Below are 26,912 nucleotides of genomic sequence, written 5' to 3'. Positions count from 1 at the left end.
AGAGTTGCTGCTGCCGAAGGTATATTCGCCGACGACGCTCGTGACTCATCGGTGTGTGCCTGTATGTCTGTGTGTTTTAAAAAAGAAAAAATATAAAAATAAAATAAAATTAACATGTTATAAACAGGCTGTCCATTACATCTTAAACCAGTAGTTTATACTAATTTAATTTTTATTATTTATCTATATCTACGTTTTATTATTAATTAAACCAAAGAAATAAAATAAAGTAATGATAAGTTCAATAAGGAAGTATTGTCTACATTAGTTTTATTTAATATTTAAATTTTATTCTTATGAGTTATAAACATTAAATACAATCGATAGTATATATATTTGTATATCTTCAAGTGAATGAATCACTTATTAACATAGATAAACTTACACTATTACTTTTAATCATGTTTAATTATACGTAGAACTCTGTCTTTGATGAAATGTCATACTCCATAGCATCTAATTTATAACGTTCCAGCGTCTGGAATTCATTTTATAATTATAAGCATAAGTGTTTTATTATAAATTTAATTATAATCACGTACCAATTCAACTGTTTTTTCAACATCAGCGAGTGCTTTTTCATGATTAATTTTTAATTTTTCCGATTCTCTTCCTTGTTTTATTCCAAGTGTTTTTCTTTCTTCGGTAAATTTTTTAATATTATTTTGCTTTTTTTCACGAAGCCTACGTTCCTTGTCTCCTTTAGTTTTTAAGGCTTTGTCATTCATCACTTCTTTTGCAGTCTCTCCTGATACTTTGGCTTGATTTGCATTTAATTCTTTTGTATCTCTAATTAATTATTGTTAATATTAATAATTATGGTTGTTATGTAATTTTTTTTTACAGATTAATAAATTACTTGTCTTGTTTTATTTGCAATTGTTTAACTTGCTGTGCTTGAACGGCTTCCATAACTCTTTTAAATTCATCTTTACCAGCTTGAACGTGAACTTTATGTAGTTCCCATTCTTCTTTCCGTTGCTTTTCCATCATCGCCGACCACTGAGCCGTCTGTTCTTTAACTAATTTCTTTACATTGTCATCACCCATCACCGCGCTCTTGCTGTAAACAAAATCAATAATTAATAAATTAGTCAATTACTTTCTAGATACTTACTCTTTGCCTTTAATTAATTTATCTATAGCCGCGCAATGATTTTTTTGCATCGTTTGTCTCTCCTTCATGTGTTTTTTTCTCAAAGTATCCAACTCTTTATTTTGTTTCTTACCAGCTTTGTATGATTTATCTCTACGTAATAAATCTATCGTCAATGGTTCTGGTTTAAACTCCTCTACAAGTATTTCAATTAATTAAATAATCAATTAAATAATTTATTTATTTATTTAATTACCCCACTTGGGGCCTTCTTCTTTCTTAGGTTTCTTTTCGTCTGTCTGTTCAATACCCATAGCTTTCATATTTTCCGCCTGTTTCTCGGCAGCCTTTCCAAATGCACCAGGATCCGATAACATTGCCATAAAATCTATTAAATTAAATAATAATCATAATTTTTATCACATATAGAGATTTAAGACTAATATATTTTTTGTACCTCCGAAGCCATCTGGTACATAAATAGATATTTCAATGCAACAGAATAACATCGGAAGTGCCATAGGAAAATTAGCTTCTGTTTTTAATGATATATGACGATATCCTGCTTGAAGACCATCTAGTGGTAATATTCTTTGGCCTAATAATTTTCCACTTTCATCATAAACACCTAAAATAATATATCTATAAATATATAAATCTTAATTAAAATGATAAAAAAAAAAAAAAAAAAAAAAAAAAATGAAATACCAAATCTCAGTACAGCTAAGTCAGGTAATACAACTTTACGAAATGCAAATGGCTCTTCATTGTAGACTGGATTTAATCCATTAGCTGGTACCATACGTGTTCTAAATTCTTTTTTAATAGTATCAGCAGGTAAACCATACATATCAACTTCAACATATGTACCAACTTTTTTATCTGATAAAAATTGTCCAGCAATTACCTTAAATAAATTAATAATAATATTTAATAAATATTTAAATTAATTATTGATAATTTACTATGTAAAATAAATTACTCGGACAGAACATGAAATAGCAATAACACCATCAACACCCTCAGCAAATGGATCAAAACTCTTGTCAGATCGTCTCATAAACTCCGGTTTTAACAAGTAACCCGTTGTGTTATTAAATTCAAACTTTCCTTGATTCAATTGCATGGGTAAATCGGGAGTTTGAAAATTCAACGCGACCATCTGACAGCCGGCATTCCAAAACACTTGAGGCATATAGTTTGATGAGTCAGCTCTAGTTCCTTTTGGATAAATCCTACTCATCTGGCGTTTGTTGTAATTAACAAATTCAACAGCGGACGTTTTCAAATAATTTAGCGCCGCTGTCTCCGAGAATGACGACATGTTATGATGAATATTTTTTTCTACAATAATTATCATTAATTAAAATATTTTATATTAATTAATTAATTAGTTAATCATTTATTTATAAATTACGTTCAGCTTTATCAAAGCCTTGAAATTTAATTGGCTGGGCATAATTAATCATTGACGAAAGCCACGGATGACAAGCCATAGAACTTCCAGTATAGGCAATAGCAACTTGTTCACCACCTTCGCCACCTTCACCAGGAGGTGCGTCACCACCAGGTGCAGGAGCTGCTGGTTCTGGTTCTTTTGGTGTTTCTGAAGGTGGAGCATTTGGATCTTCAACAGTTTCATCTTTAGCTTCATAATTACCAGATAAAAATAATTCCAATTCAACTTTTTCAACTTCTGGTTTCAGACGTTTATTTTTAATTAATATTTTTCGTTTTAATGCACTTGGTGGTGGCAATGGATGTCCTGGTTCTAACTATTTAATTATTTAATATTTAAATTTTTAATAATTATAATTTTAAATTATCATAAATAAATAAAAATTATTACTGGATAATCTTTAAGTGGTTCTTTTAATAATAAATCTCCCAATATGTCATCACAATATTTAGCTAATTTATATTGTTGTTTAAGACAGCAGTGATTTTCAAAACTTAATATCACAGGATATTCACTGGTGACAAATGCGCAATCACGTAGAGCTACAATTACATCTTTAAAAAGAATATCCGTGCACATGGCTTTACCATGAGTTATTATTGGCTCTTCATCTTCACCTTTACCATCCCAACAATCTAATTCAACGCATCTAATAAAATATTTACCAATTAATTTTTTTTTCTTTTTAATAATTAAAATAATAATTACCTGCATCCAGCTAAAAGAACTTGTCTGTACATTTCAACAGTGCTTTTACCACCGATTTGACGACCACTTAGATAAGTATTATGACTGGAATTTATATAGTAATGTGATAGTGGTTGATCCATGTCCATCCACTCTTCCAGTTTATCTAAAAATACTGGCGCATTCTCGTCGCTCATTAGATAACGTATAAAACCATCTTTTGATAATTTTTCTATAATAATATTAATAATTTACATAATGTTATCACTAATAATTAAATAATATAAATTAATTACTAGCTGCTTTGTTTGTTTCATCTAATTCATAGTCATTAATTATCTCTGAGCAACGATTTTCGCTGTAAAGCGGGTAAAGAATTTCGTTAAGCGTCGGATCACGTTGTTTTTCATTCATAAATTGTACAAATTGTGATAAACTTATTGTCTCAGCACGCCCTTTTGTTCTAAAATAAATTTTAAAACAGTAAATAAATCATAAATTAAAGAAATCAATTAAACTGACGTACATTGATTGAAATAATTCTTCAATATCATTTCTTGGGCAGAGATTATGATAGAGTTTTGTAAATTTTTCTAAAGTAAATGCTTCTTTTTCCATTTTATCATTCTAAATATTAATATTAAATTATTATTGATATCTAAAATAAAAGGGAGGGGAGGGAATTATACTTTTCCATTAGGCAATCCCATTTCAGATAATGATTGATACACTAGTTTTTCAGTTTTTCCAGACGCAAAAGTTTTTGCAATAACTTTGACAGGTACTTTTCCTTTTGGGTCTACTGTAAAACATAATCTCATCCAACTAAAAAAATTTTTATTAAATAATTTAAATTGAAATTTCATTTTTTTAATCATTCAAATAAAAAAAAAAAAAAATATTTACTGTTTCATTAATTGAGTCGTTGGGCAAACATTACTAGCTTTAGTATTGTGCGTAATAGCTCTCAAACCTGCTTGCCATTGCTGAGGAAAAAAAAAATAATTGATAAAATAAATAATATAAATGAATTGTTAATACACATGATTACTTTGGCCTGTTCGGGATTTTCCAAAACAATATGCTGATAAACAATATTTGTGTAATCAAGACCAGAGCATATTGTTAAACTCTTATCGTTCAGTTGTTCAGTAGTTCCGTGTTTACTCAATTTATTGCAAAGTTTTGGATCTTTCGGCGTACCACCGTATCGAATATCACACACTTGAGCCAGTTCTATAACATCACCGTCCTAATAATAATTAAATCAACTTTATTGTACTAACTGTTATCTCTTAAAGTAAAAAAAAACAAATATTAATTAAATTTTTATTGTTTTACCTTGCCCTCACTTTTCCAATACATAAAAAAACCATACTCGTCAACTTTAAACAAACAACTGGCTTCAAATTCCGTATTATCTTTATCTTCAAACCAACGATCAAATGTGCCGCCGGTTTGTAAATAATCCGGGACGTCAATACGCCAATTATATTCAAATTTCTTTGTCATTTTTTATAAAAATATTAACAATAATATAAAAAAAAAAAAAAATAAAAATAATTTATAAAAATGACATTTAATAATCGAAGGTCGGTGACACAATGAACCAAAGAAGCGCTTCAACATTTTATTACTTTTTTAAAATTAAATTAAAGGTAATCCGCTTTTATTGAATTACAAACTTTATATTATTACATATACTATTGATCTATTACTGACCTAATGAATTATTAATAAATAAATAAATAAATAATTAAAATTTTTGATTATTTTTTATTATCATTAACAATTTACATGGAAGCCCGATTAATACTTTTATTTACAATATAATTTAAAATTTATCTAAATTATTGTCTGTACACTTAAAACTAATATAATTAATTAGTAAATAATATTGTGCTTTAATCAGATTTATTTTTGAGCCTTTGAAGATAATTTTGAATAATTGGTAATTGGGAAACTCGTAAGGATGCTATAGAACCAGCACATGCACCGATCCAATAAACAATCACGTGTTCCATGAACGTGGTACCGAGACAGCCGTATTTTAGTGAAGTTGCTAAAGCAGGATTAAAGTATCCACCTGAGTAGTTGAAAGCTGTTTAACATATAATAATTTATTAATTAAAACTGTACTTGCTGCAATAAATGAATTAATAAATAATAAGAATAACAAACCTGCAACTACAAGAGTAGTGCCAACAAATGCATCAATAATAGAACCGAGTTTTGAATTTAATTCACCTAGACCACGGGATACGACCCGACACATACATGTTGCAATACATTCAATAAAGGCTCCAATAATTACTGGTACCTAAATAATTTACGAATATTAATTTAAAAGTATTTATTATTTAAAATATCGCAATGTACTTGTAAATCAGTTGAACAATCATCAAACGCTCGGTTCTTGTGAGTAGATACAATCTCCAGTGCCCAAAGTAATTGGACATATCTGAAAATAGCCAGACCACCGACAAGCTCGGCCCAAATTAAAAGAAAAGCGTCTCGTAAAGATTTTTTACCCTCAACTAATTCTTCTAAATGAGTGTAAGGACAAGCGGTCGCATCTTCCCAGACCATTGACCACCACACGGTCAACACAAACAAATAAATTGCATATATCGACACTCCCCAATTGTCAGCAACTATTGTTAAATAAATTTTAATGGTAATTTAAAAAAAAAAAAAACTAAAGTTATTTATTCATACATACTTATAATAAGTTCAAAACAAGCCCCACATAATTCAGCAGTGGCTATACCCTCGAGAAATAACGCTCGTAAAAAAGCCCTTTGTGTATAAAATTTAGCATATCTTCTAGCCCAATACGCCAACAAACTCGTCAGGACAATGTAAAGTGTTGAAACGGCCAAGGCAATAAGTGACGCTCCCATTACTCTTTCTCTCTTTCTCTCTACGCTTATTATTTCTTGTCACTTGTCCTTATTTTTTTTTCTCTTCTCAAACTCTAACTCATTTTAAATAAAATAATAAAAAATAAAAACAAACAGTTAATTAGTGTCAATTAAAGAATTGTAAATATAAATAAACCCGTGTATTGTAGATTTCGAGCTGATTAAATAAAAGCTGCGACTATTCAGCACTAGACTATAAAATTAAAATTGACTAGCTTATTAATTCAAATTGCGTAACGCAATGGAGTGAATACTAATAACAATAATAATAAAAACTCATGCATTTATTATCAAATAACCATGATAAAAAACTTACAGGTGTTATTTCATAAACTTTCTTTAATATAATTAAAATGTGTAACCGATAACAAACAATCAAATACTGAGCATGATCTTGAAAACAAATTTAAGTGTTTTTTAAAAATATTTAAACAGTTAGTGGGAATAAAAATAAAAGAGACAGAGGTACTTTTGGCAAATATCAGTAAAGGTAAACTAGACAAGCAAAGACATTTGCAATTTAGTCTGCCAAATTATTTAATACTATAAATAACATTGACGTAATTGTCTGATCTGATATATAGGAAAAACCTTGTCATTGCAATCATTGTTTTTTTTTTTGTTTTTTATTATAAATCGTATATTATAATAATAATAATAATAATAATATTAATATTAATAATAATAATTATTATTAAAGTCTTATTAATTGAGATTTATTCTCAATTATCAAGTACTAACTACATACTTTTACAATTAATAAATTTGTTTATTATTTTATTGATGACGAATTATAGCTTAAAAGTAACTCACTTGACATTGACAATATAAAAAAGGTAAAGAAAAACAAATAATAATGTCATTTAATATTTAATATTATTTACAAGAATCCAAAGAATCACCCTTGTGCTTTTTAACAGGAATTGGTGGTGTGATTGCTGCTGTATCTTGTGTGTCTGGTTCTTTTAGCATTAACCTTGGAATACGTTTACTTCTTAATATAGCCGTGTTTGTATTTGGCGTTGATCTATTTTATTAAAAAAATAAATAAACAAATTTATTTTAATATTAATTATTAAATTAAATATTAATGATTTGACATACTTGGATTTAATATCAAGAAGCATTTCAACAGAACTAAGTTCTCCGGAGCTGGTACTTGAAGCCGATGAATATGGTACAAGTGTAAAAAGTGTTTTACCAGCACGAGATGTTAATTCTTGTGAATCATTTTGGGATTGTTGATGCTGCTGCTGCTGCTGTTGGTGTTGTTGTTGATTGTTATTATTTATATTGCTTGATGATTGTTCATCTTCAACTTTATTTCTTTTAGCCTCACTCTCGGTCTTGGGAGTTTTAAGATCAGATTTTTCCGAATTTTCAGACTTGGGTTTTAGTTTGCCGTCTTGCGTTGGAAATTGAACACTCGGTAAAATAATATTTTTGTCACCTTTAGTGTCATTCATTAATTTTATTAAAAGATTTGATAATTCTTCACGTTTTCTCGTTACTACTATCTCTTCAAACCAATTTTTAAGAGTTTTTATTGGTATTGTGTAATCCTTTATTGGGTCCTATAACAATTAAAATTATAAATAAATTTAAATAATAATAATAATAATATACTTAAAAAAAAAAAAATAATAATAATAAATATATACCTTGAAGAAACTTTCAACATATTGTAATAAATAAAGTCCACAGTCGGTAAAATTTGATTGTTGTGGTACTTTTGGACATGCTCCTTTTATGGTATCTTTAGAAAATACTTTTTCTTTACCAAGTTTAGCTTGATACTCGCAACTCAAGTAATCACGCAGGGTTGCAACGACACGAGAACGACTTGCACCCTTGAGTGAATCAAAAATTAAAATACAGGGCGATCTAAATGGCTCTTCGTCATGTTCGGATGAAACAACTGGTGGTGTTGGTTTTTCAACAGGAGTTATAGAAACAGAGTAAGCAGACTCGCCCTCAGCAGCGTCACTTGATTCCTCATCGTCCTCACTGTCCATATCTAATTCATCTTCATCTCCCTCAGCTTCATCTCTTTCTGAATCTTCATCAGCTTGATCAATTGTTATTGTTGTTGTTGTAGCAACAGGTGTTATTGTTGTACTTCCAATAGTTAATGTCTGAACTTTAAGTTCTTTATTTTTTTTTAATTTTTTAGTATCAGAATCTTTAGTTGTTACATGTGAAGGTAAAATGGTACCAACAAGTCCTGGATAACAAATAATTGCCAAAAACCAATGAGCATGCTCATTTATTGGAATTATTACAAAATCTTTTTCAAAAATATTAACATTTTTAGTCCATTTTTGTACACGAGCATGACGTTTTGCTGCTGGTGATACAGAATTAGTATTATCTGCTGATTGAGCATGACGACTTGTTAAACGTTTATAAAAATATGAACTAAATACATGGGTACGATTTTGATCCTCTTCTGACAGTACTTCAAGTGTTAAATATTTCAAATAAAAGTCTATTATAACGTCATTTAAAAATTGATCTTCACCAAGACAAGAATAATCTTCAGTATTAATTGCTATTCCACTTTTAGCTGGTGGTGGTGGATAAACAGTTAATTTTTGAACAACACGATCATTAGGACGACCATTTACAATATTACTATTATTTGCTGCTGTTGAGGACGATGAGGATGATAATCCTGCTGTTGCTGCTTGTTTTTTAATCATTAATTGCATCTGTGAGTTGTCTTTTGGTGATGCACGTACAAGAATATCATTTGCTTCCTTGCCATTTAAATCCTCCATTTTAGATCCCAATGGAAAAATAAATTTACAAATATTTTTAGCCTCCTCAGATATTTTTTCAGGTAATAGTGTTATTCTCTTGTGTGTTTGATCTTTACCAGCAGGATCATAATATGGACCTTTTGAATCTTGCATACCCAATAGCTCACGTATATTTGCTCCACAATTTGGACTAGTGTAAAAAAATAATACCGGCATTGCTTTACCAAAATGTATCAATACTTTAACAATTTCATTTATTTTAACATTTATTGTAACACATTGATTCTGATCCTCAAGAAGTGGTACTACTAATTTTAAGCCATGCTTATTTAAAATTATTTTTTCACGTGGTACATATTTATATGAACCTATTCTTACAGTACGACATATAAATGAAGTTTCAATTTTATTTTGTAAATTATTTTCTTCATCCATTAAACTTTCACCATTATTTTTGTCATCACGTAAACTAAATTCCGAATTATTTTGTAATAATTGTTGACCTTGATCTTGTTCCTGAAGTGGAATTTGAAATTGAACTTGAATTTGATTATTTGTAATTACTGGTTCTTTTTCAGATATTAAATCAATTTCATCATTTGTCGTACTAATACTACTAGTGTTTGAATTAGCAACTGATGATTTACTATGTTGAGCTGTTGTTTTTTTACGTGAACCATTACCATCTTCATCATCATCATCATCATCCGAGGAAAGCGTCAAACACTCTGGTTCTTTTATTTGTTTTATTTTATTTATTATTGTTCCAGTTGGTATTGTTGGTCCACGAGGTGGTCTTCCACGTTTACGTGGTACTAAATCACCACGGTCAAATTTATTAATTTCATTTCTTTTTTTATAAAAATTTTCAACAGCAACCACTTCTTTTTTACGTTGACTTGGTGCTTGTGCCATTGCTATTGGACGTGAATCATTTGGTAATGATTTTTTACATTTGTAACATCGATTAAAATCAAATGAATAGGTACCACAGTAAGGGCATAATGTACTTTTACCTTCAATATATTTTGGTTCTTCTTGTTGGTTTGAATTACTATTATCATCAGACACCTGAATATTTGATTGAAGATTTTCAGACTGTGATTCTGAAGGATCTGAAGTATCATGCATTGTGTGAATAACACCAGCTTCACTTTCAACAATATAATTTATATTTAAGGCGGCATCGGTAACCAATGATACTATTGTTTGACCATTAAATGGAATGTTTATTTGTTCAAGAAGATCTTGTACTGTACACTCTTCAGCGGGTATATCAAATGTTATTAATCGTTGCTCTCCACTAGCCAATACAACCAACATTTTAACAGTACTACCAGTAACTTGTTGCTGAACAATAGCTGTAGCTGGATCTTTTATCGTTCTTTGTAAATAAACAAAACTTTCAGAACCAGTGTCACTGTCACCCGGTGATATTTGTTCAGTGAATGTGTCTCCTGATCTTTCAGGTGTATTAGGACAACTCAGTTCCATTTTTTCAGGACTTGAGTCTGGAGTTGATGGACATTGAGGTAAAGGTCTTTGGTGTTGAGTCACTTGTTTTGTTGGAGTCATTGGTAAACGTGGCCTAGCTTGAGTCATTACTGGCCGTTTGATAGAGTTATTGATAGTCATAAATTGTTGAGATGATATAGTCTGGTGTTGCTGTTGCTGTTGTTGTTGTGGTTGTTGTTGTTGATGGTGTTGCTGTTGCTGTTGTTGTTGTTGTAGTTGCTTTTGCTGTAATTGTCGAAGCTGCTGTTGTTGCTGCTGCTGTTGTTGATGCGGATGAGGCTGTGGCATACGTGGAATTCGTGCACTTTTTATTCTCTCGCTTAAACAATCCATGTACTGACGTACTGGAGTTGAATGACGTGGAGTACCAGCTCTTGGTAAGCCTCCTCGGCGTGGCAGCATGTTGTCACCACGTATTGGTGGGCGAGCTGTTGGTTTTGGTGGACCAACAACTGCATTTGGGGCAATATTTGTTAGCCGTAATGTTTGAGTTGATGGATGCCGTGGTGTCGATGACGCTAATATGTTTTGACTTATATTTATTGTATCTGATCCTGATATCGATGCAGCTGGAGATGGAAATCTACTTCTTGGCTTTGGCATTCTTCCTTGTTCCAGATGAGCCAATGCAGCAGCCTTTAAAAAATAAAAATAATAAAAAATAAATTCAAGAAAAATAAATAATAATAAAATAAAACTTACATTTTTTTGTGTTTGATTATTCATCGTAAGAGATGGGGTTTTGCTACAATTAGATGTCACAATCCACTGATTATTTTTTTTTTCATTCGGGTTATTTACAGATACTTTAGGAGTACCCTTGACGATTTTCGGTATATTGTCTCCAACTGAAATTAAAGTTGGCGTGGGTTCGGCTTTAAATGTACTTGGTTGTACAGCTATTTCTCCAGTTTCTAAAATATATACGTTTTGGCTGTAACAAAAAACAATAAATAAATAAATAAATAAATAAAATATATAAATTATAATAGTAAAGATGATGTAATATCATACCCGTTGTCAATTGCTGCAGAACTTTGTGTTCCAATAAGTGCTTGATGTGAATAAACAGTTGGTTCAGTTTCATTAAATGTCGAATAAGTTACCACGTTATTTTGATTACCATTATTAACACCATTATTTACGTTTTGAAATACTAAATAACGTTGACCATCAACCGTACACAATTGCTGGCCATCTTCAATCATAATCGGTAAACCATTATCAGTAACAAAATTATAATGTGCCATAGTACTACACACACACAAATACCAATTATCAACTCCTCTCTTTAACTTTTATATTCCTCTTTTTTTATTATTTTTCAACTCTCAATTATTATTACTATTATTATTATTATTTAATAATCATCAGTCCATTCACTTGTCATCACCATTTCACCTGTTAAAATCCGTACACTCTTTTATTTTTTATTTATTAGTGTTAAAATTAATTTATTTATTAACTAATCATGCATTATTATATGAATTATATTATTTTTATAATCTTAATATTAACACAAAGATCAACACACACACACACACAGACATATTTATTACACACATACTGCTGATAACTTGTATGGTAAAGTGAGGTATAAATAAGCAATTAATTAAATAACTACTATTTAATTATTAACAAACATTTATGTCTATAAAAAAGTGAATAATATAAAAACGTTATTCGCGGGGATGGGAAATAATATAAAAGGCTCATAACCTCCTTGACGGTGGGAGCGGCGCGGTAAAATTATTTTTTTTTTCTCTACATCTTCATGCGAACTCTACCATCAGGTCCATTTACAAATAAAAAGAAAAAAAAAAACTCGACACCCGATGCTACTAAATGTCTGGCACAATTATCAATAGATGCATGGTTACGACAATAAAGTCGTGCTTTATCTGAAACCTAAATTTTATAAAAAAAAAAAACTATAAAGTGTATTACTGGTTGGAGTTACTCACGAATGTCGGCTAATCAGACACTATCTCTCTTTTCATAATAAGTACACTAATAAGTAGCTACATTATTATTTAAATAATACATACTTGTTAGTGTTAGTAATTTGTTTTTTATAATAAAATAACGTATCAATAAAATTTAATAAATATTTATGATAAATAACAATTTTATCTCGCCATTTTACACGATTTACACGATAAATAAAAGCCATAAAACACGAAGCGAAACCAAAGATCCAGCTAGTACTATATGTATACTTATACACTCAACTCACACATACACTATATATATATATATATATAAAAGCTTGAGATTACGCCAATGCATCGTCATCATACATCATACGCCGTAACTAATGCTTCCGTTAAATATATCTTTTAAATCCAACTTTCAAATACTGTTACATTTGTTTACGATAAATTAATTGCTAATAAGTTATATTTAAATAATTTAAATTATTTATAATTAATAATAGTAAGTAAATATCGTTAGATAAACGTACCTGTGGACTGCTGATGAGTATCAATTTGGGTTTCATTTCAGTATTGTACGTCGGCCTGCGACCACGTGTTCTTTTGGTTAAGCTTCACGAGGCGGGAAAATTTCAAATTTCATATTTACACTCTATCGATAAAATCGCCAATATTTCAATTCTCTATCGGACTTGTAGTTTTGTTTACAATTTTATCTTTGTTTTGTTATTTAATATCACACAAATTCTTTATAGATATGTTAATTTAAATAGATATATAAACTTTTTATTACTTAATACAACCAAGCGTTTATCTAATTTTTAATATTTATGTTTACTAAATCTGAAATTGTGTTTATTGTTGAAAAATGATAATTAATTTTTTGAATAGACTAATTGTTGGTTATTTTAGTTTGATATCAAATTATACGCGCATTGCTGACTAAAACAGTTGAGTGAACTGAGAACTGAGTTCAAATGTAGAGATAACAGTTAGATTTGATATATTTTTTAATAATTGTCGTTAATTAATAAAATTGTAATAAACTAATTAATTGGATATTGGATACAAAAGAAGCGGGAAAAATTCAAAAGTGAAGTGTGTGTTACTTCACTCAGTCGATAAAACCGAGTAGATGTTGGTTCAACTTTTCAATTGATAATAATTTAGAGTGTAATTATGATATAAGTATTTTTTTTAGCAATACACATTCATTTTATTTATTATTTCTAAATTGAATTAACAATTTAATGATACTTGTTTTAAGTATAAAACATAAATATATAATATAACTCAACATCATTAAAAATTTAATATTATATAGATTTTACTTAAAAATGAATCGATATTAAAACTCTGGAGATATGGGACGATAACTGTGGTGATTTTTTGAAGAATCTTCTCGTTTTTGAACCTCTACGATGTAATTAATTTTCAGTTGATTATCTTCCACTAAGGAAATATACATGTCATTGGTGAATGGAATATTTAGAGAGTCAAGAAGATCATTAACAGTGTAGTCTTGGCTACTTGATATGTCCAAAGTTATTAATCTCTGCACTCCATTAACCGAAATGACAAGCATTTTTACAATGTTGCCATTTACTTGGTGTTTAACTATTGTCAAAAATGGATTATCAATTATTTTCTTTACGTAAAAGAGAATTTCGCCATTATCTTCTAAATCCAAATCCTTCGGCGGCATTATTTTATTTATTTTTTTTGCTAAAGAATTATAATATTTATAAGTTTTATCAATAACACCCATGACTTTATCATCAATATTAAGTTTTGATAACCTTAATTTTAAAATGTCTATCTAATGTATTTTTTTACTCATAAATTAATATTTATTCTGATAATTATTACCTTATTTTACAATGAAAATATACCACAATATTATAAATAAGTAATACGATTGTTTTATCGAGAAATTTATTTTGTTTATTATTTTTATTTAGACGTTATACCGGTGCGACAGTGTCGTAATCGTAATAACAACCACAATTATGGAGGGAAAACGTTTTAACTTGAGTATTTCACTCGATAAAGTCATCCTTGCATTTATTTTACTCGATCGGACTTGAAGAATTCTCGGGGAAAAGCGCGGGAAAAATTAAATTTTAATTATTATTCAATAGTATCTAAGGTCGATAAAAAAGACCAGATTATTTTAGGAAAATCAGCTGTTTGTGACATTGTTACATATAAAAATAATAACACGTTTAAAAACAATGTCTTTAAAAAAATTTATACATCCAAGAAATAAGTACAAAGTACCGCCAAATTTTAAACAACTTGCCGATCTTTATCCTGAATTTCAACAGCATGTATCTGTAGTAAGTCGACAGTTTTTATTATTTATTATTATTTAAAAATAAATTTATGTTAGAAATCATTATTTATAATTATTTAGAATTTATCAGGAAAGTTGCAGTTTAATTTCAATAATAGAGAAAGTCTTGCTGTGTTGACAAAAACTTTGCTGAAGCATGACTTTGATCTTGATGTCAATATTCCGATAGAGAAACTCGTACCAGCTTTGACACCTCGTCTTAATTATATTTTATGGATTGAAGATTTAATGAATTTTTCTGGAATTAGTCAAGTATCTGGAATAGACATTGGTACTGGAGCTATTGGAATATATTCATTGCTATGTGCTAAAATATATAGTTGGAAAATGATTGGTACAGATATTGATGCACTGAGTGTATCATCAGCTGTTGAAAACATCCAACGTAATAAGTTAGATCACTTGATAAAAGGTACTGGTTCATATTTATTTAATATTTAATTAATGTCTTTTATAAATAAAATACTTTGTTTCAGTGATTAAAGTTCAGAATAATGTTTTATTAAAAGGTATAATGACCGATGAAGAATCATACTCTTTTACAATGTGTAATCCTCCGTTTTTTGATGTTGACAATACTGAGAAAAAAGAAAAACGTTTACCACCAACAAACGCAAAAACAGGACACGATATTGAGTTATCTGTTAGTGGTGGTGAGAAATCTTTTGTTTGTCAAATGATTGACGAAAGTATCGAACTCAAGGAAAAAATAAAAATATATACAACAATGTTGGGTCAGAAAAGTAGTTTAGCATACTGTAAATCTGAATTGAGAAAAAAAAATATTTATAATTTCACGTGGACTGAATTTTGTCAGGGTAATACTAAAAGATGGGGTCTAGCTTGGTCTCTGATACCCAAAGACGAATTAGATTTATCAAAAGCTCCAGCTATAAGAATGAAAGAGTCTAATACTGATAAATCAAAAAATTATTTTTCTACGGAATTGTTATTTCCTTTTAATAATAAATTTCAAACTATAAATGACGTAACAGCTGGACTGAAACAGTGGATTGATGAATTACAAGTAATTATTTTTGGAATTAATTATTAATAAAATGAATAATTTTATACTTTTAATATTATTTTTATAGATTGAAATAAAGAAATTGAAGTTGGAAGAAGATTTTAATGGTTCCATGTATGAATTATGTGCTTACAAAAATAATTGGGTCCATGCCAGAAGAAAACGACGTATGGAAATGCAATTAAATTCAATCGAGTACAAACGACCACGTGTTGATGATAAAGATCAACCTTCCACAACGAATGATTTAGAGGAATCTTCAACAATTGATTCAACGAAATCTGATAATAAAATTTATCTTAAATTCAATCTTGCCGTTAGCAATTTACTTAATGAAGATAATGATGATGATGATAATAATAATAATGGTGTTAAAATTTTAATGATTTTAAATGGAGGCGAGGGCGGAAAAAATGCATTAGAATCTTTTAAACAGTGTTTACTTAATAAATTTAGTATACGAGAATTTCAAAAACAAAATAAACAAATTGTTAAAAAATTACCAAAGAAAAGAAAAAAAAATTAAAAAGACGAATTAGTAAATAATAATAATAAATTTTTTGTTTTATGTTGTATACAAAATGATGGTTTATTTAACTTATTTGAATGTTTGGTTTTTTTTCTTTCTTTCTTTTCAATATCAAATTATACAACAAATAGTTAACAAATCATACATGTATTTAACTTTTATAATTATTTATTCCTTATTGTTTAATATTTGTTTTTTATTATTATTATATATCTCTACCAACAAAATAATTTATTGCTCGATGCAACAGTATTAAATACGCTTCTACGTAAGAAAAATCACGGGAATTAAGCAAACAATGATTATGTTTTTTTTTTTTTTTACTTATTCAAACTTAAAAAAAAAAATAATAAAACAATCGAGTTTAAGTTTTGTTCTACGGCATTAAAATTCGACAGCAGAAAAAAAATTAATAATAAAAAAAATTGATAATTTTACATCCTATAAGCATCTCTAAAGTATATCGTTTTTTTTTGTTTTTTTTTTTTTTTTCATGTACGTTAACTTATGATGTAATCTATGTAATCAAATGACAATTTATATCGCAATCCTAATTTTATCATACTAATCACTCATGCTTCCATTATAAATCTAAACGTAACAATACAATTAACGGCACAGAAGATTTGTTTTTTAATTTTTAATCGTTTTACGTAAATGGTGCTTGATACGTCATTGATTTGGAAGCACTTATAATGAAATATTTAAAATTGGTATACTTTTAGTTTATAAAAAAAAAAAAAAAAATAACTATTCAACTAAGCACCCATGTTTTCAACAGATTAGAAATAAACATGCGTAAAATAATAAATCATCAACCACACGTTAAAAAAAATAATAGTAATAAACATACTTGCAGCGTTTACTCGTTCATTATTGTTTTATTAATTATTAGTTAGATTATATATTATCTAATCAATTGAACACGTTGTTTTATTTGAATAGTGAACGCCAATAGATCAACAGTTATAAACATACTCAATATGCAATGCATAGTGACTACTTTTTTTCCTTTGTCCCACGAGACACAGGTTCAGTGGCACGACTCGTTTTTAATTATATAATAAAAATAATAACAAAAACATTCTAAAAAATAATTCATGGTTAACAGAAACAAATAATCTATTTAAATGCTACGAAAAAAAAATATATATATATCCGCAGCATGCGCGTTAAGTTTTTTTTTAAAATGTCCAATGATCTCGTTTTGACGATAACATGAACTAACAATTTTTGTTCATCGAAAAATTATTTACAAAGTCAATAACTACAAGTATTAGGATAAAAAGTAATAAAGATACTATCCCATCTTTCGGCTGAATTTTTTAAATTCAAATTTTAAAATCTTATGTGCCACCTTAATCATTATTATTATTTTATAAATCTCGCTGTAATATTGAGGAGCTAATCTTTGGCTTTCATCACCTGTTCTTATTAGCTCGATGAGCAAAATTCATAAGTAAAATAATTATTATCGATAATTGTAATTGTAATAATAATAAAATATTATCGTAGTACAGTAATTATAACAACGTTATATATACTGGTATATGTAATAGAAAAGAAAAGAAAAAAAAAAAAAAAAGCTTTTACAGTGGCGGTTGAGGTGGTATGGTAAATAAAAAAAAAGATGGACAAGCGCTAGATTTATAATTATTGATGATTTGTGAAGGCGAGTGATGCATGTCAGTGTACGCGTGTGTATGTCTTTGTCTCTTTTTTGTTTTTTTGTCTGTTGAAAAAAGGACAGTTGATTTCTAATAGTATAGAGGAGTAAAAAATAAAGTGATACGAAAAAAATGTTATTTATGTAAATTAATTCAACTGTCCGTAGTTATTGACTTTCTGGTCTCTTTGTTATTTTCTACACTATTTGTGCAAGTGTCTTGAGTAATGGCGAGTATTTTATCTGTCTCATTAATCATTGATGGTGAAGAACTCTTGCTATCTTGACGTTTAATGTCATTTTCAGGTATCTGTTCTTTTTGTCGTTTTTCAATTTCAGCTTTTAAGTTTTCAATATCTTGCTGACTAATTTGAACAAATAAAATTCCATTAATAACATTTAGTAAATCTAAAACAGATCCCATACTTGGTGGTTGAATTTGAATCGGTGGCAAACTGAGACTTGATTTTCCAGTATACAATTCATTCATTTTTTTCTGCAATACTACTGCTTGTTGAGTTAAATGTCTCAGACAATCACTGCTTTCTTTTGTTTTTTCATGCTCTTCACCCAATTGATGCTTGTAAATAGCGTATGTTTCTTTTTCATTGTTAAGTGCTGCACGAAAATCTCCCATACATGACTGAGTTCGGGCTACCAAATGATAAGAAACAGCAACTTTTAATGAATGTGGTCCATGATAACGTAAATTTAATGCCAATGCATGTTCAAGAAAACGTAATGAGAGTTCATACTCCCCAACTGCATGAAGTATCAATGAAATATTACTATCAATAAGGGCTACCTCAGGATGATCTTCACCACAAACAAGTAAAGCTAGATAGCGAGCTCGATAAAGAAGTCTTAGTGATACTGATACTTGTCCGTTGGCAAATGAATATAACGCCAAATGAATGTACTCAGTGATAGTGTAAGGATGATCGATTCCACTAACACGTTCAGACATAAGTACAGCTTTTTGCTGAGTTGCCAGTGCTTCAGCATGATCACCCATAATATAGTTTAATCTAGCTAACATACGTAAACATTGTGCTATTTCAGGATGCATTGCTCCATAAACATTGTTCAATAAATTGAGTGCTTCACTTATCAATTCATAACCATCTTTTAAATATCCCTGTTGAATTTTACTCTGTCCAGTAGTATAAAAATTGTAAGCATCACTGGCACGTGGGTTAATATGTTTAACTACTGGAAATATATTTAATATATCTTCTTCAAAAAATGTTGCACGATTTTTATTTTCAAAATTATATTCACGTAATAATATTTGTATACCAGTTTTAATACTAAAACCACGAAGTAAAGAAATTTTTTGTAAATTAAAATATTCAATTGTAGCATCCAATGATTCTGGAGCTGGTGTTTCCCAATCATAATAACTTTTTAAATCTGATTTTATTTGTTGCCAAAGTGATTTAGGTGTCAAACTTGCCCATTCAACTTCTGATTGATGTGGTCCATTATTTCTTCCTTTACGTTTATTACGTCGTTTAGCTGTTTTACTTTGTAATTCTTCTAAATTTAATTGAGGATGACTAAGTTGTGCTGATGATAATAAACAATTAAGAAAATGACTTATTGCTGCTGAAAGACTCATTAATTCTGTTCCCTGCATATATGATGTAAATATATGCTTTGCTGATCTTAATATTAATTCAGATACTGAAATACGATGTAAATATTTTAATTGTGATACTTTTGAAAGCATTGCTGCTAATTTACCAAGATAACGAACATTAATACCACGACCATGGAGTGCTTCGACCAAAGTACTACCATCAGTTGCCGCGGCAGTATGATCTAAACATTCACGAATAAATGTTGGTAATTGAACAGTAAGTAAAAAGTCAGCAGCATCACGTACTAATTGACGTTGTTTTTTTAAAGCATCACCATTTTTATCTGGATGACGTACACCTGGTGAATAAACATCTGGATTAAATTTAACATCAAATTCAGCCTCACGAAGACTTCCAACAGCTGCAGCAGCTTTACGTACTATTTCTTTAGTACTTTCTTCAAGTTCTTGTTTTTCACCACCAGTTATTGAATCTGTAATACTTTCAACTATTTTTTTTGCTTCATCAGCTTCAATATTTGATTGATCTGAATTTTCTTTATTACTATCAACAACTACACTACTAACAGATTCACTGTTATCTTTTTTATTTATTTTTACTTCTTTATCATCTTTTTCTTTATCATTATCATCTTTATCACCATTAACTTCTTTTTCCATTTGCTGTGATAATCGTGATGATGTTAATCGTTGAAGATGTGAAGCAGCATGTTTTATAAATTGAACATAACGAGCTTCAACAAATGAATCAATTAATTCTTGTCTTAAACAAGCTAATCGATGTTTATGTTCTATTGGAAAACCAAGAGCACGTGCTTCTTTACTTAATTCAACTCCATCAAGTTTTAAAAAATTAACATCTGGTGGAAATGTACGTAATAAATCTAAAACATAATGACGTGAATCATTACCAATAATTCCTTTACATTCAACGCTACTGCATAATTCAATTTCTTCATTAGCATCATTTATAACTTTATGGGGTAAAATTTTTAATTGTTGTCCAGCTTTATTCAATAATTCAAGATATTTTGGATGAGTCAATACTGTTTTACCAAAATCAATAGATCCATAGACAACTGATTGCTCTTGTTCACGTTCAAGTATTCCAGGTATTATTGATTGAGCAGTAACACGATAACCACGATAATCAATAACAACAGTACCTAATGTATAAAGACCTGGTAAATCAACAGCTGCATAAACACGTACACCCTGAAGATCATTACGTGGTGCAACAAATGCTGCAGCGTCACCACCAAGTTCTTTATAATGATCACGTACATCAAAACCAAGTGAAAAAAATATATTATTCCATATAAACATTTGCATTTTTGCTTCTTCACCAGGATTAATAGCCATAACATTACCATCAATAACAGCAACAGCACCACGTGTTGCTGCAGCAACAAAATCACTGTGTACTTTAAATATGGCACGTTCTCGTAACAGTCTTTCTGGTAAATTTTTACGTGGTAATTCTCTTGTTGTTTGTAATTCTTCATTCCAATCACGTGTTTGTCCTGGTATATGCTCTTCATAACCAAGTTTTGCTGAAAATGTATCTTCTGCTCTAATAGCATCAATAGTATGTTCTGTTTGTGGTGCACACCAGGCATAAAGCTGATAAGGGGTTGCAACTCTTTCAAATGGATGACGTTGAGTTCTTCGTCGTTGCATTGCTGCAAATCCACGTTTAAATGCCGGACTTAATTGATTTAATAATTCAATTAAACTATGACATAGATGACTCGGTGTTGCTGGTTTTGGATTAAATGTTTCTTTTGATGACTGGTTTACAAAAAAACCACGCGCGCACGCAGTTACATAATACTGCTTATCTTCTAATGTAATCACCTGTAGATACATTAAATCTCCATGTAATTTTCTATAACCTGGCGGTGGATTCCAACCGGAAGTTGTTAAAACCTACAAATAATAATCACTATTATTATTATTCTAAATTATTTTTTCAATAAAAAAAAATTTAAAAAAAAAAAAAATGTGTATCTATATATACCTTTAAACATGGCGGACATTTTTGTTCTTTAGCTTGAGGTTGAAGAGGTAAAAGAGGTCTTTCTTTAGATCCTGGTATAATATAATCTGGTGGGGTACAATCGATTGCATCTGTTCGTGTTTTTTTCTTTTCCATAATATCTCCATTGGTAACGACATTTAAAAAAGACAAACTACTACATTCTACTCCATTATAAGCGTCTGCCGGATCAACAGATTTTAGTAAATCACGAACATGTCTTACATGTATACGTGCTTCGCGCATAGTGTACGGTTCCTCAACGACCTTTATAATTGACCCTTCTTTGAGACCTTCAATATTTTTTAATTCTGCAAAATTATCTAACGTATTGCCGTCAAGTTGAAGAGAAAAACATGTACGATGGCAAGTGTCCTCGCGGTCCATAAGTAATTGATGAATTTCCTGAACTAATTCCATACTCGATACCTGAATATCAAAAGGTTCACCACCGGGACTGACAATTTTAACCGTAAAACCCATATCCTGTATAAAAACAACTTCTTGTTCACCATCTTTTTCCTTATCATCGGCATCCTTTTCTTTATCATCTTTATCTTTTTCCTTTTCCTTTTCACCTTCCTTTGTAGCCTCTACTTCACCTTTTTCCAAAATATTATCGCTGGAATTACTTCCATTCGCTTCATTATCTTGTTGTTCGTCATCTAAAAAAAATTTCATTAAAATGTTAAATTTAATTAACATGTAATAATAATACAAAAACAAGAAGAAAAAGAACAAGAATTTGTTTTAGACAGAGGGATTAGAGAGGGTAGTCGGGGCTCCCTTGCATTCACGAGTAAACTTATAAATACACGCAATGTAAATCAAAGTGTACTCTCAAATGCCAAAAGTATTTTTATCATCAAACTATTTATATGCAATTTATGTGTACATTCAAAAAACTAGTATTTTAAAAACAATATATTTATTTAATATAACAATAATAATAATTTTAAGTGCTAAGTAGTATGTTGTTAGCGAATCAATCCTCAGATAACCACGGGTTATCTCTTTTATTTAGTATATTTATTTTCAAAGATTACTCAGCACTTAATAATTAATTGTATCGCTCCATGAGAAATAATAAAATAATTACAATAAAAAACTAAGAAATATATAATAAACATTTAAGTAAATTTATAAATTAAAGAAGACAATGAATTCAACGTAAAATAAAAAATAATCTTCAAGTGCTTCACATTCTGCACTTTATGTGTGTGTGTGTGTGTGTATGTTTTTTTTTAATATTTTATTTTTTCTGTTTCACACTCCCCTCTTTTACGCAAACGGTTTCCTCTCTGACTCCCTGTGGGTCTAACTGGTTAGGTTTCAAGTCCAAGGTTTTACATATTAATATACTTATTATAATACTTAATTATTTATTAAATTCTTTAATAAAATTTTATATTTTTAATATAATAATAATGAATCAAATAAATAATTTAAAACCGGGAAAAAAAAAAATATAAAATTAAAGAAACCACGTTGTCAGTCACGTGGTCATACATTTTGGTACTCGGCTATTCAAGTCCCGTTCGTTTTTCATTTGTTGGTTGTTAATTTTTTAAATTATAATAAAACCATCTAATTATACAATTTATAAAATAAAACTATTAATTATTTAAACTCAGTACAATTAGACGTATTTAATGTTGCTGAGATGATGCAACGTTTTTATTTCACAAGCAATATATGGAGAAAAAAAAATATATGTATATATATATTCATTATTTAATCGATTTTTATGTGATAACTCCAATAAATTTATGATAATGACAATGCATATAATAAATGATTAATAAAATAATAATAAAACTAACAACAAATAAAATTTAAAAAATAGAATTATTAAAAAAAAATATATATATATATGTATAATAATGTGAGTATCGAGCTCACATGACCACGAGACCTCGAATCTGTATGTGCAATTGAATGTTATATAACACACGAGAGTGCGATGCCCGGTATCTTGATGAGACAATTCCTCATGCTTTTTAGTAACATAAAATAATAATTAAAAATAGTAATAAATAAAGAATTAGTTTTTAATTTATTGCAATATATTATACTGACAAAGGAAGTTACCTTCGCGCTTGTCTTTTCCATTAACCATCGGATTAATTTGCACGGCTCCATCCTTGCCGTTTGCTTCAACTTGAGACTCAAGACCCATGTCCCACTTAAAACTCTCGTTGTACTTATTTAAATAACTTTGTCACCACAATAATTATTATCTATATGGTTTTTATGATATTTAGTATAACTTTGGTTTATTGTAAGAGTTGTGTAATTATAAAATAAAGTTTTAACACTTAAAAATATAATAGATTGAATAATTGGTGAAAACCACGGCAACGAGGCCGCGAAGAGTGTGTGAATTAGCCTCTCTGATATGATCCAGTCTACTCTGGTGACTCTGGTGCTGGCGGTGCTGGTGTGCTCTGGTGGCTCTGGTACTACTGCTGCTGCTAGTGCTGGTGTTACTTTGAACTAGACGGTAAATCGAACCAAACTTGCTCATTCACTTGCTCTTCTATTCTGTTCGTTCGTTTTAGTATATACTTTTTCTTCTTCTTCTTCTTCTTGTTCTTCGTCTTTAACTACTTGTACTACTGGTACTTGTTTTAAGTCTGTATGTAGTGTGTGTGCTAAGTCTGTGTCTGGGGATCTTCTGTCTTTCTTGGTTAGATTTATGCTCTAGGTCTTCAAAACCACCACCATCTACCTCTCTCACTTATTTCCATTTGATTGTTCCTTCCCTCGCTGGCTCACTGGTATCTCTGTTCTGTGAGCGAGAAAACACACATGTGAGCTCCTCTTTCAGCTCTTTCCTTGTAATTTTATAGTATCACGGTATCAACCAATACCGCTAACGCCATCCATTGATTATTTTCATTATTAAAAAACACATATGCAATACACATAACCAATTTTTTTCTATTTCTCCTCGACAATCTCTAACCTCTCTAGTTATCTAGTAACCTACGATCGTTAATTCGGAGCATTCATAGTAATTCGTATTCTGTAGCAAAAATCATAAAAACACAAAAATAGTCCTTCAATCGCGTGGATATTAAATAATTTAAATAACATATTTATTATTTTAAATAATTCACAGTTATCGCACTGTTAAATAAGACTGCACTATTTTAACATAATAAATTAATAATTTTATATAACGTTTATTAAATATAAAAGTGATAATAATAAATTATAGCAATGGCAGAGGTAGAGCAACCGGAATTTCGTCTTGGACCAGATCCCAATGTCACGTATCCACTTCAAGTTCAATATTGTGGAAACTGTTCTTTACCACTTGAAGTAATTTTATTTTACTTTTTTTTTTTTTTTAATAAATATATTGATAAATATTTGTTTTTTATTTAACAGTACTGCGAGTACTATCCAGAGTATGACAAATGCAAACAATGGCTGGAAAGAAATCTTCCAAAAGAATTTGAAAAGATAAAATTAATGGAAGATGGAACTGGTGAATCAGGTGTTGGCGATGATGAAAAAAAGAGACAGAAACGTGGAGGTAAAGGTATGCTGAAGACTAAGAAAAAGGAGGATGTCCCCAAGTTGATAACTGTCTCGAGAGCACCCAGGGGTAAAAAGAAATCAGTCACAGTTGTTACTGGTCTCAGTACTTTTGGTAATTATTAGTTATTTTTTTTTTAATTGCTTACAAAGATTATTGATAAATTGATATAGACATTTTAAATATTATTTTTGTTTCAGATATTGATCTAAAGGTTGCGGCTAAATTTTTTGGAAGTAAATTTGCTTGCGGTTCAAGTGTAACTGGAGATGATGAAATAGTCATTCAAGGAGATGTAAAAGACGATTTGTTTGATGTTATTCCGGAAAAATGGCCACAAGTAATTTTTTTTTTTTTTTTTTTTATAAACTGACTTAAATTTATTTTGTTTATATAATAAATATTTTTAATTACAGATTGATGAAGACTCGATTGATGACTTGGGAGACCAGAAGAGATGATCAGTCAATAGAATTCTTGTCATATAATCGCACAATATTTATCACGACACCTCAGATATTAACAATAAAAGAAAAAAAAAAAAAGAAAAAATAATCAACTTGCTTCCTCCATGCCTTCATCCTGATTTTCAGGCTCTCCTAAGTGTGTTGCAACTAATTGCAAAAGATTTTCAACTTCATTCTCATTCAAACGTTCATCACTATCTTCGATAATCTAAAAATAAATTTTCATTATTATTATTAATATTTAAAATGATAAATACTGATTTGTTTACCAATTGCATTTCTAATGGTGTCTTTGGACATAAATTCAATAAAGCCAACTTTTCACATTTAGTTAATTTAAATGATTTAAGAGCCTTCATAAATTCTTGAATTTTTTCAGGAGTTTGAGTTTTGCAGGTACTTTCTTCTAAGCATCGAACTGTTTCATAAGTTATTGTTGCTAATTGACTCCTAGATTTTTGTTCCTTATTGGCTTTTATTCCTCTGAGTACTTCCAGTACTTCATAATTACTCAGATATGCAACATTTTCGTTTACTCTATAATCATTTACATTTAATGAGTGTGAAATATGATTTTGATTAATTTGAAATTAATAATAAATTGTATACTTACACTTCCATTATTATAAATAACTAATCACCGTACTTAATTACCTTACTCAAATAATTACGTATTTAAACAAATAGCACATGAATTTATCAATGACTTCGATAGTTATAGAAACTACACACGTGTATAGGCTATGTTTATCACACACATCATGCAGTTGTCTCTAGATTTCTAGAGCGGCCCCCACCTCTTGCCCTTTCCCCACTCCTCGTGATCCAAAATTTTATCTATTGAATTCTTTAAATTTCGATGTAACCTTTATAATTTTTATGTTAAAATATATGTCAATTAATACTTATACATAAAAAATATTAAAAATAAATCGAGTAATTATTGAAAAAATTAAATTTTGAATCTTGAATATTTTGCGCTAATTTATTATTTATTATAAATATGTGTTGAGAGAAGAGGACGCTGTTTTAAAATTTAAAAAATGCACGGCAATGCTGCTGTGGCAAGTGCGTGATTTACAAATACAAAGGCGGTAAATTTAAAAATAGGAGTGTAATAGTAATTAATAATCAAATAGATATTACAATAGATTTTAATTAATAAAATAAAATAATTGTAATAATGGTTTGTAAATAATTATTAAAAATATTTGTAGTGCTAATGCTTAGCCAGAAGGGCCAGAAGTGTGTAGTGTAGTAGTGTAGAGTGAAAAAGAAGAGCGACGCGGGTGCGCAAAAGCA

General features: G+C 29.4%; 7 protein-coding genes across 12 annotated transcripts; 2 read left to right on the top strand and 5 right to left on the bottom strand.

Annotated features, from left to right (window-relative positions):
- Positions 1 to 327: 327 nt before the first annotated feature.
- On the bottom strand, positions 328 to 4,754 carry LOC103574835 (1-phosphatidylinositol 4,5-bisphosphate phosphodiesterase). Its single transcript, XM_053737092.1, is given in 17 exon segments — positions 328 to 478; positions 543 to 789; positions 860 to 1,063; positions 1,118 to 1,292; positions 1,353 to 1,484; positions 1,554 to 1,724; positions 1,805 to 2,003; positions 2,079 to 2,476; positions 2,511 to 2,871; positions 2,946 to 3,204; positions 3,264 to 3,474; positions 3,539 to 3,705; positions 3,769 to 3,869; positions 3,932 to 4,067; positions 4,149 to 4,228; positions 4,294 to 4,494; positions 4,584 to 4,754. Coding segments are annotated over 17 exon segments (3,282 nt in total). The 3' UTR covers positions 328 to 409.
- Positions 4,755 to 4,998: 244 nt separating this feature from the next.
- On the bottom strand, positions 4,999 to 6,790 carry LOC103574834 (aquaporin-11). The gene is made up of 5 exons (XM_014445343.2): positions 6,483 to 6,790; positions 5,965 to 6,219; positions 5,622 to 5,896; positions 5,424 to 5,562; positions 4,999 to 5,343 (listed from the first exon to the last, which is right to left on the bottom strand). Exons 2-5 carry the CDS (start codon positions 6,143 to 6,145, stop codon positions 5,147 to 5,149), a joined length of 792 nt encoding a protein of 263 aa, XP_014300829.1. The 5' UTR covers positions 6,146 to 6,219; positions 6,483 to 6,790; the 3' UTR covers positions 4,999 to 5,146.
- A 146-nt stretch (positions 6,791 to 6,936) lies between these two features.
- On the bottom strand, positions 6,937 to 12,961 carry LOC106694304 (uncharacterized). Of its 3 annotated transcripts, none has more exons than XM_053743046.1 (6): positions 12,908 to 12,961; positions 11,458 to 11,844; positions 11,146 to 11,377; positions 7,828 to 11,079; positions 7,271 to 7,740; positions 6,937 to 7,193 (listed from the first exon to the last, which is right to left on the bottom strand). In XM_053743046.1, the coding sequence occupies exons 2-6, from the start codon at positions 11,691 to 11,693 to the stop codon at positions 7,043 to 7,045; spliced, it is 4,341 nt and encodes a 1,446-aa protein (XP_053599021.1). In that variant the 5' UTR covers positions 11,694 to 11,844; positions 12,908 to 12,961; the 3' UTR covers positions 6,937 to 7,042. The 3 variants fall into 3 exon arrangements, with proteins under 3 accessions (XP_053599021.1, XP_014300826.1, XP_014300827.1); XM_014445340.2 differs by lacking the exon at positions 12,908 to 12,961 and adding an exon at positions 12,492 to 12,668; XM_014445341.2 differs by lacking the exon at positions 12,908 to 12,961 and adding an exon at positions 12,408 to 12,495.
- A 1,603-nt stretch (positions 12,962 to 14,564) lies between these two features.
- LOC103574787 (U6 small nuclear RNA (adenine-(43)-N(6))-methyltransferase) lies at positions 14,565 to 16,289 on the top strand. 2 transcript variants are annotated; one of them, XM_008554309.2, is made up of 4 exons: positions 14,565 to 14,716; positions 14,794 to 15,145; positions 15,210 to 15,760; positions 15,828 to 16,289. In XM_008554309.2, exons 1-4 carry the CDS (start codon positions 14,612 to 14,614, stop codon positions 16,284 to 16,286), a joined length of 1,467 nt encoding a protein of 488 aa, XP_008552531.2. In that variant the 5' UTR covers positions 14,565 to 14,611; the 3' UTR covers positions 16,287 to 16,289. The 2 variants fall into 2 exon arrangements, with proteins under 2 accessions (XP_008552531.2, XP_053598783.1); XM_053742808.1 differs by having other exon boundaries at positions 14,636 to 14,716; positions 14,804 to 15,145.
- Positions 16,290 to 16,361: 72 nt separating this feature from the next.
- On the bottom strand, positions 16,362 to 23,779 carry LOC103574786 (clustered mitochondria protein homolog). Its single transcript, XM_008554307.3, has 3 exons — positions 23,688 to 23,779; positions 21,579 to 22,261; positions 16,362 to 21,487 (listed from the first exon to the last, which is right to left on the bottom strand). Exons 1-3 carry the CDS (start codon positions 23,773 to 23,775, stop codon positions 18,110 to 18,112), a joined length of 4,149 nt encoding a protein of 1,382 aa, XP_008552529.1. The 5' UTR covers positions 23,776 to 23,779; the 3' UTR covers positions 16,362 to 18,109.
- A 232-nt stretch (positions 23,780 to 24,011) lies between these two features.
- On the top strand, positions 24,012 to 25,695 carry LOC103574783 (density-regulated protein homolog). 3 transcript variants are annotated; one of them, XM_008554305.3, is made up of 5 exons: positions 24,012 to 24,099; positions 24,820 to 24,923; positions 24,993 to 25,257; positions 25,344 to 25,483; positions 25,560 to 25,695. In XM_008554305.3, the coding sequence occupies exons 2-5, from the start codon at positions 24,822 to 24,824 to the stop codon at positions 25,602 to 25,604; spliced, it is 552 nt and encodes a 183-aa protein (XP_008552527.1). In that variant the 5' UTR covers positions 24,012 to 24,099; positions 24,820 to 24,821; the 3' UTR covers positions 25,605 to 25,695. The 3 variants fall into 3 exon arrangements, with proteins under 3 accessions (XP_008552527.1, XP_008552526.1, XP_014300796.1); XM_008554304.3 differs by lacking the exon at positions 24,012 to 24,099 and adding an exon at positions 24,211 to 24,285; XM_014445310.2 differs by lacking the exon at positions 24,012 to 24,099 and having other exon boundaries at positions 24,523 to 24,923.
- Positions 25,619 to 26,394, bottom strand: LOC103574784 (DNA-directed RNA polymerase III subunit RPC9). The gene is made up of 3 exons (XM_008554306.3): positions 26,224 to 26,394; positions 25,880 to 26,147; positions 25,619 to 25,818 (listed from the first exon to the last, which is right to left on the bottom strand). The coding sequence occupies exons 1-3, from the start codon at positions 26,229 to 26,231 to the stop codon at positions 25,699 to 25,701; spliced, it is 396 nt and encodes a 131-aa protein (XP_008552528.1). The 5' UTR covers positions 26,232 to 26,394; the 3' UTR covers positions 25,619 to 25,698.
- Between the last annotated feature and the right edge of the window lie 518 nt (positions 26,395 to 26,912).

This window comes from Microplitis demolitor, chromosome 2 (assembly GCF_026212275.2).
Source record: "Microplitis demolitor isolate Queensland-Clemson2020A chromosome 2, iyMicDemo2.1a, whole genome shotgun sequence".
In the NCBI taxonomy this organism is placed as follows: domain Eukaryota; kingdom Metazoa; phylum Arthropoda; class Insecta; order Hymenoptera; family Braconidae; genus Microplitis; species Microplitis demolitor.
The sequence above is the reverse complement of the archived record's forward strand: the minus strand, read 5'-3'. Positions and strand labels throughout refer to the sequence as shown.

Bases quoted from the DNA above. Each gene is read 5' to 3' on its own strand.
- LOC103574834 (XM_014445343.2), bottom strand. From the start codon at position 6,145: ATGGGAGCGTCACTTATTGCCTTGGCCGTTTCAACACTTTACATTGTC. The intron at 5,563-5,621 runs GTACATTGCGAT...TAAATTATTTAG, and splicing joins ATTGTTCAACTGATTTACAA to GTACCAGTAATTATTGGAGC. The intron at 5,344-5,423 runs GTTTGTTATTCT...TATGTTAAACAG, and splicing joins CACTACTCTTGTAGTTGCAG to CTTTCAACTACTCAGGTGGA.
- LOC106694304 (XM_053743046.1), bottom strand. From the start codon at position 11,693: ATGGCACATTATAATTTTGTTACTGATAATGGTTTACCGATTATGATT. The intron at 7,741-7,827 runs GTATATATTTAT...TAATTGTTATAG, and splicing joins ATGTTGAAAGTTTCTTCAAG to GACCCAATAAAGGATTACAC. The intron at 7,194-7,270 runs GTATGTCAAATC...TTAATAAAATAG, and splicing joins CTTCTTGATATTAAATCCAA to ATCAACGCCAAATACAAACA.
- LOC103574787 (XM_008554309.2), top strand. From the start codon at position 14,612: ATGTCTTTAAAAAAATTTATACATCCAAGAAATAAGTACAAAGTACCG. The intron at 15,146-15,209 runs GTACTGGTTCAT...ACTTTGTTTCAG, and splicing joins GTTAGATCACTTGATAAAAG to TGATTAAAGTTCAGAATAAT. The intron at 15,761-15,827 runs GTAATTATTTTT...TTATTTTTATAG, and splicing joins AGTGGATTGATGAATTACAA to ATTGAAATAAAGAAATTGAA.
- LOC103574786 (XM_008554307.3), bottom strand. From the start codon at position 23,775: ATGGGTCTTGAGTCTCAAGTTGAAGCAAACGGCAAGGATGGAGCCGTG. The intron at 22,262-23,687 runs GTAACTTCCTTT...AATTTTTTTTAG, and splicing joins TGGAAAAGACAAGCGCGAAG to ATGACGAACAACAAGATAAT. The intron at 21,488-21,578 runs GTATATATAGAT...TATTATTTGTAG, and splicing joins AATGTCCGCCATGTTTAAAG to GTTTTAACAACTTCCGGTTG.
- LOC103574783 (XM_008554305.3), top strand. From the start codon at position 24,822: ATGGCAGAGGTAGAGCAACCGGAATTTCGTCTTGGACCAGATCCCAAT. The intron at 24,924-24,992 runs GTAATTTTATTT...TTTATTTAACAG, and splicing joins ACTGTTCTTTACCACTTGAA to TACTGCGAGTACTATCCAGA. The intron at 25,484-25,559 runs GTAATTTTTTTT...TTTTAATTACAG, and splicing joins TTCCGGAAAAATGGCCACAA to ATTGATGAAGACTCGATTGA.
- LOC103574784 (XM_008554306.3), bottom strand. The intron at 25,819-25,879 runs GTAAACAAATCA...ATTTATTTTTAG, and splicing joins CACCATTAGAAATGCAATTG to ATTATCGAAGATAGTGATGA.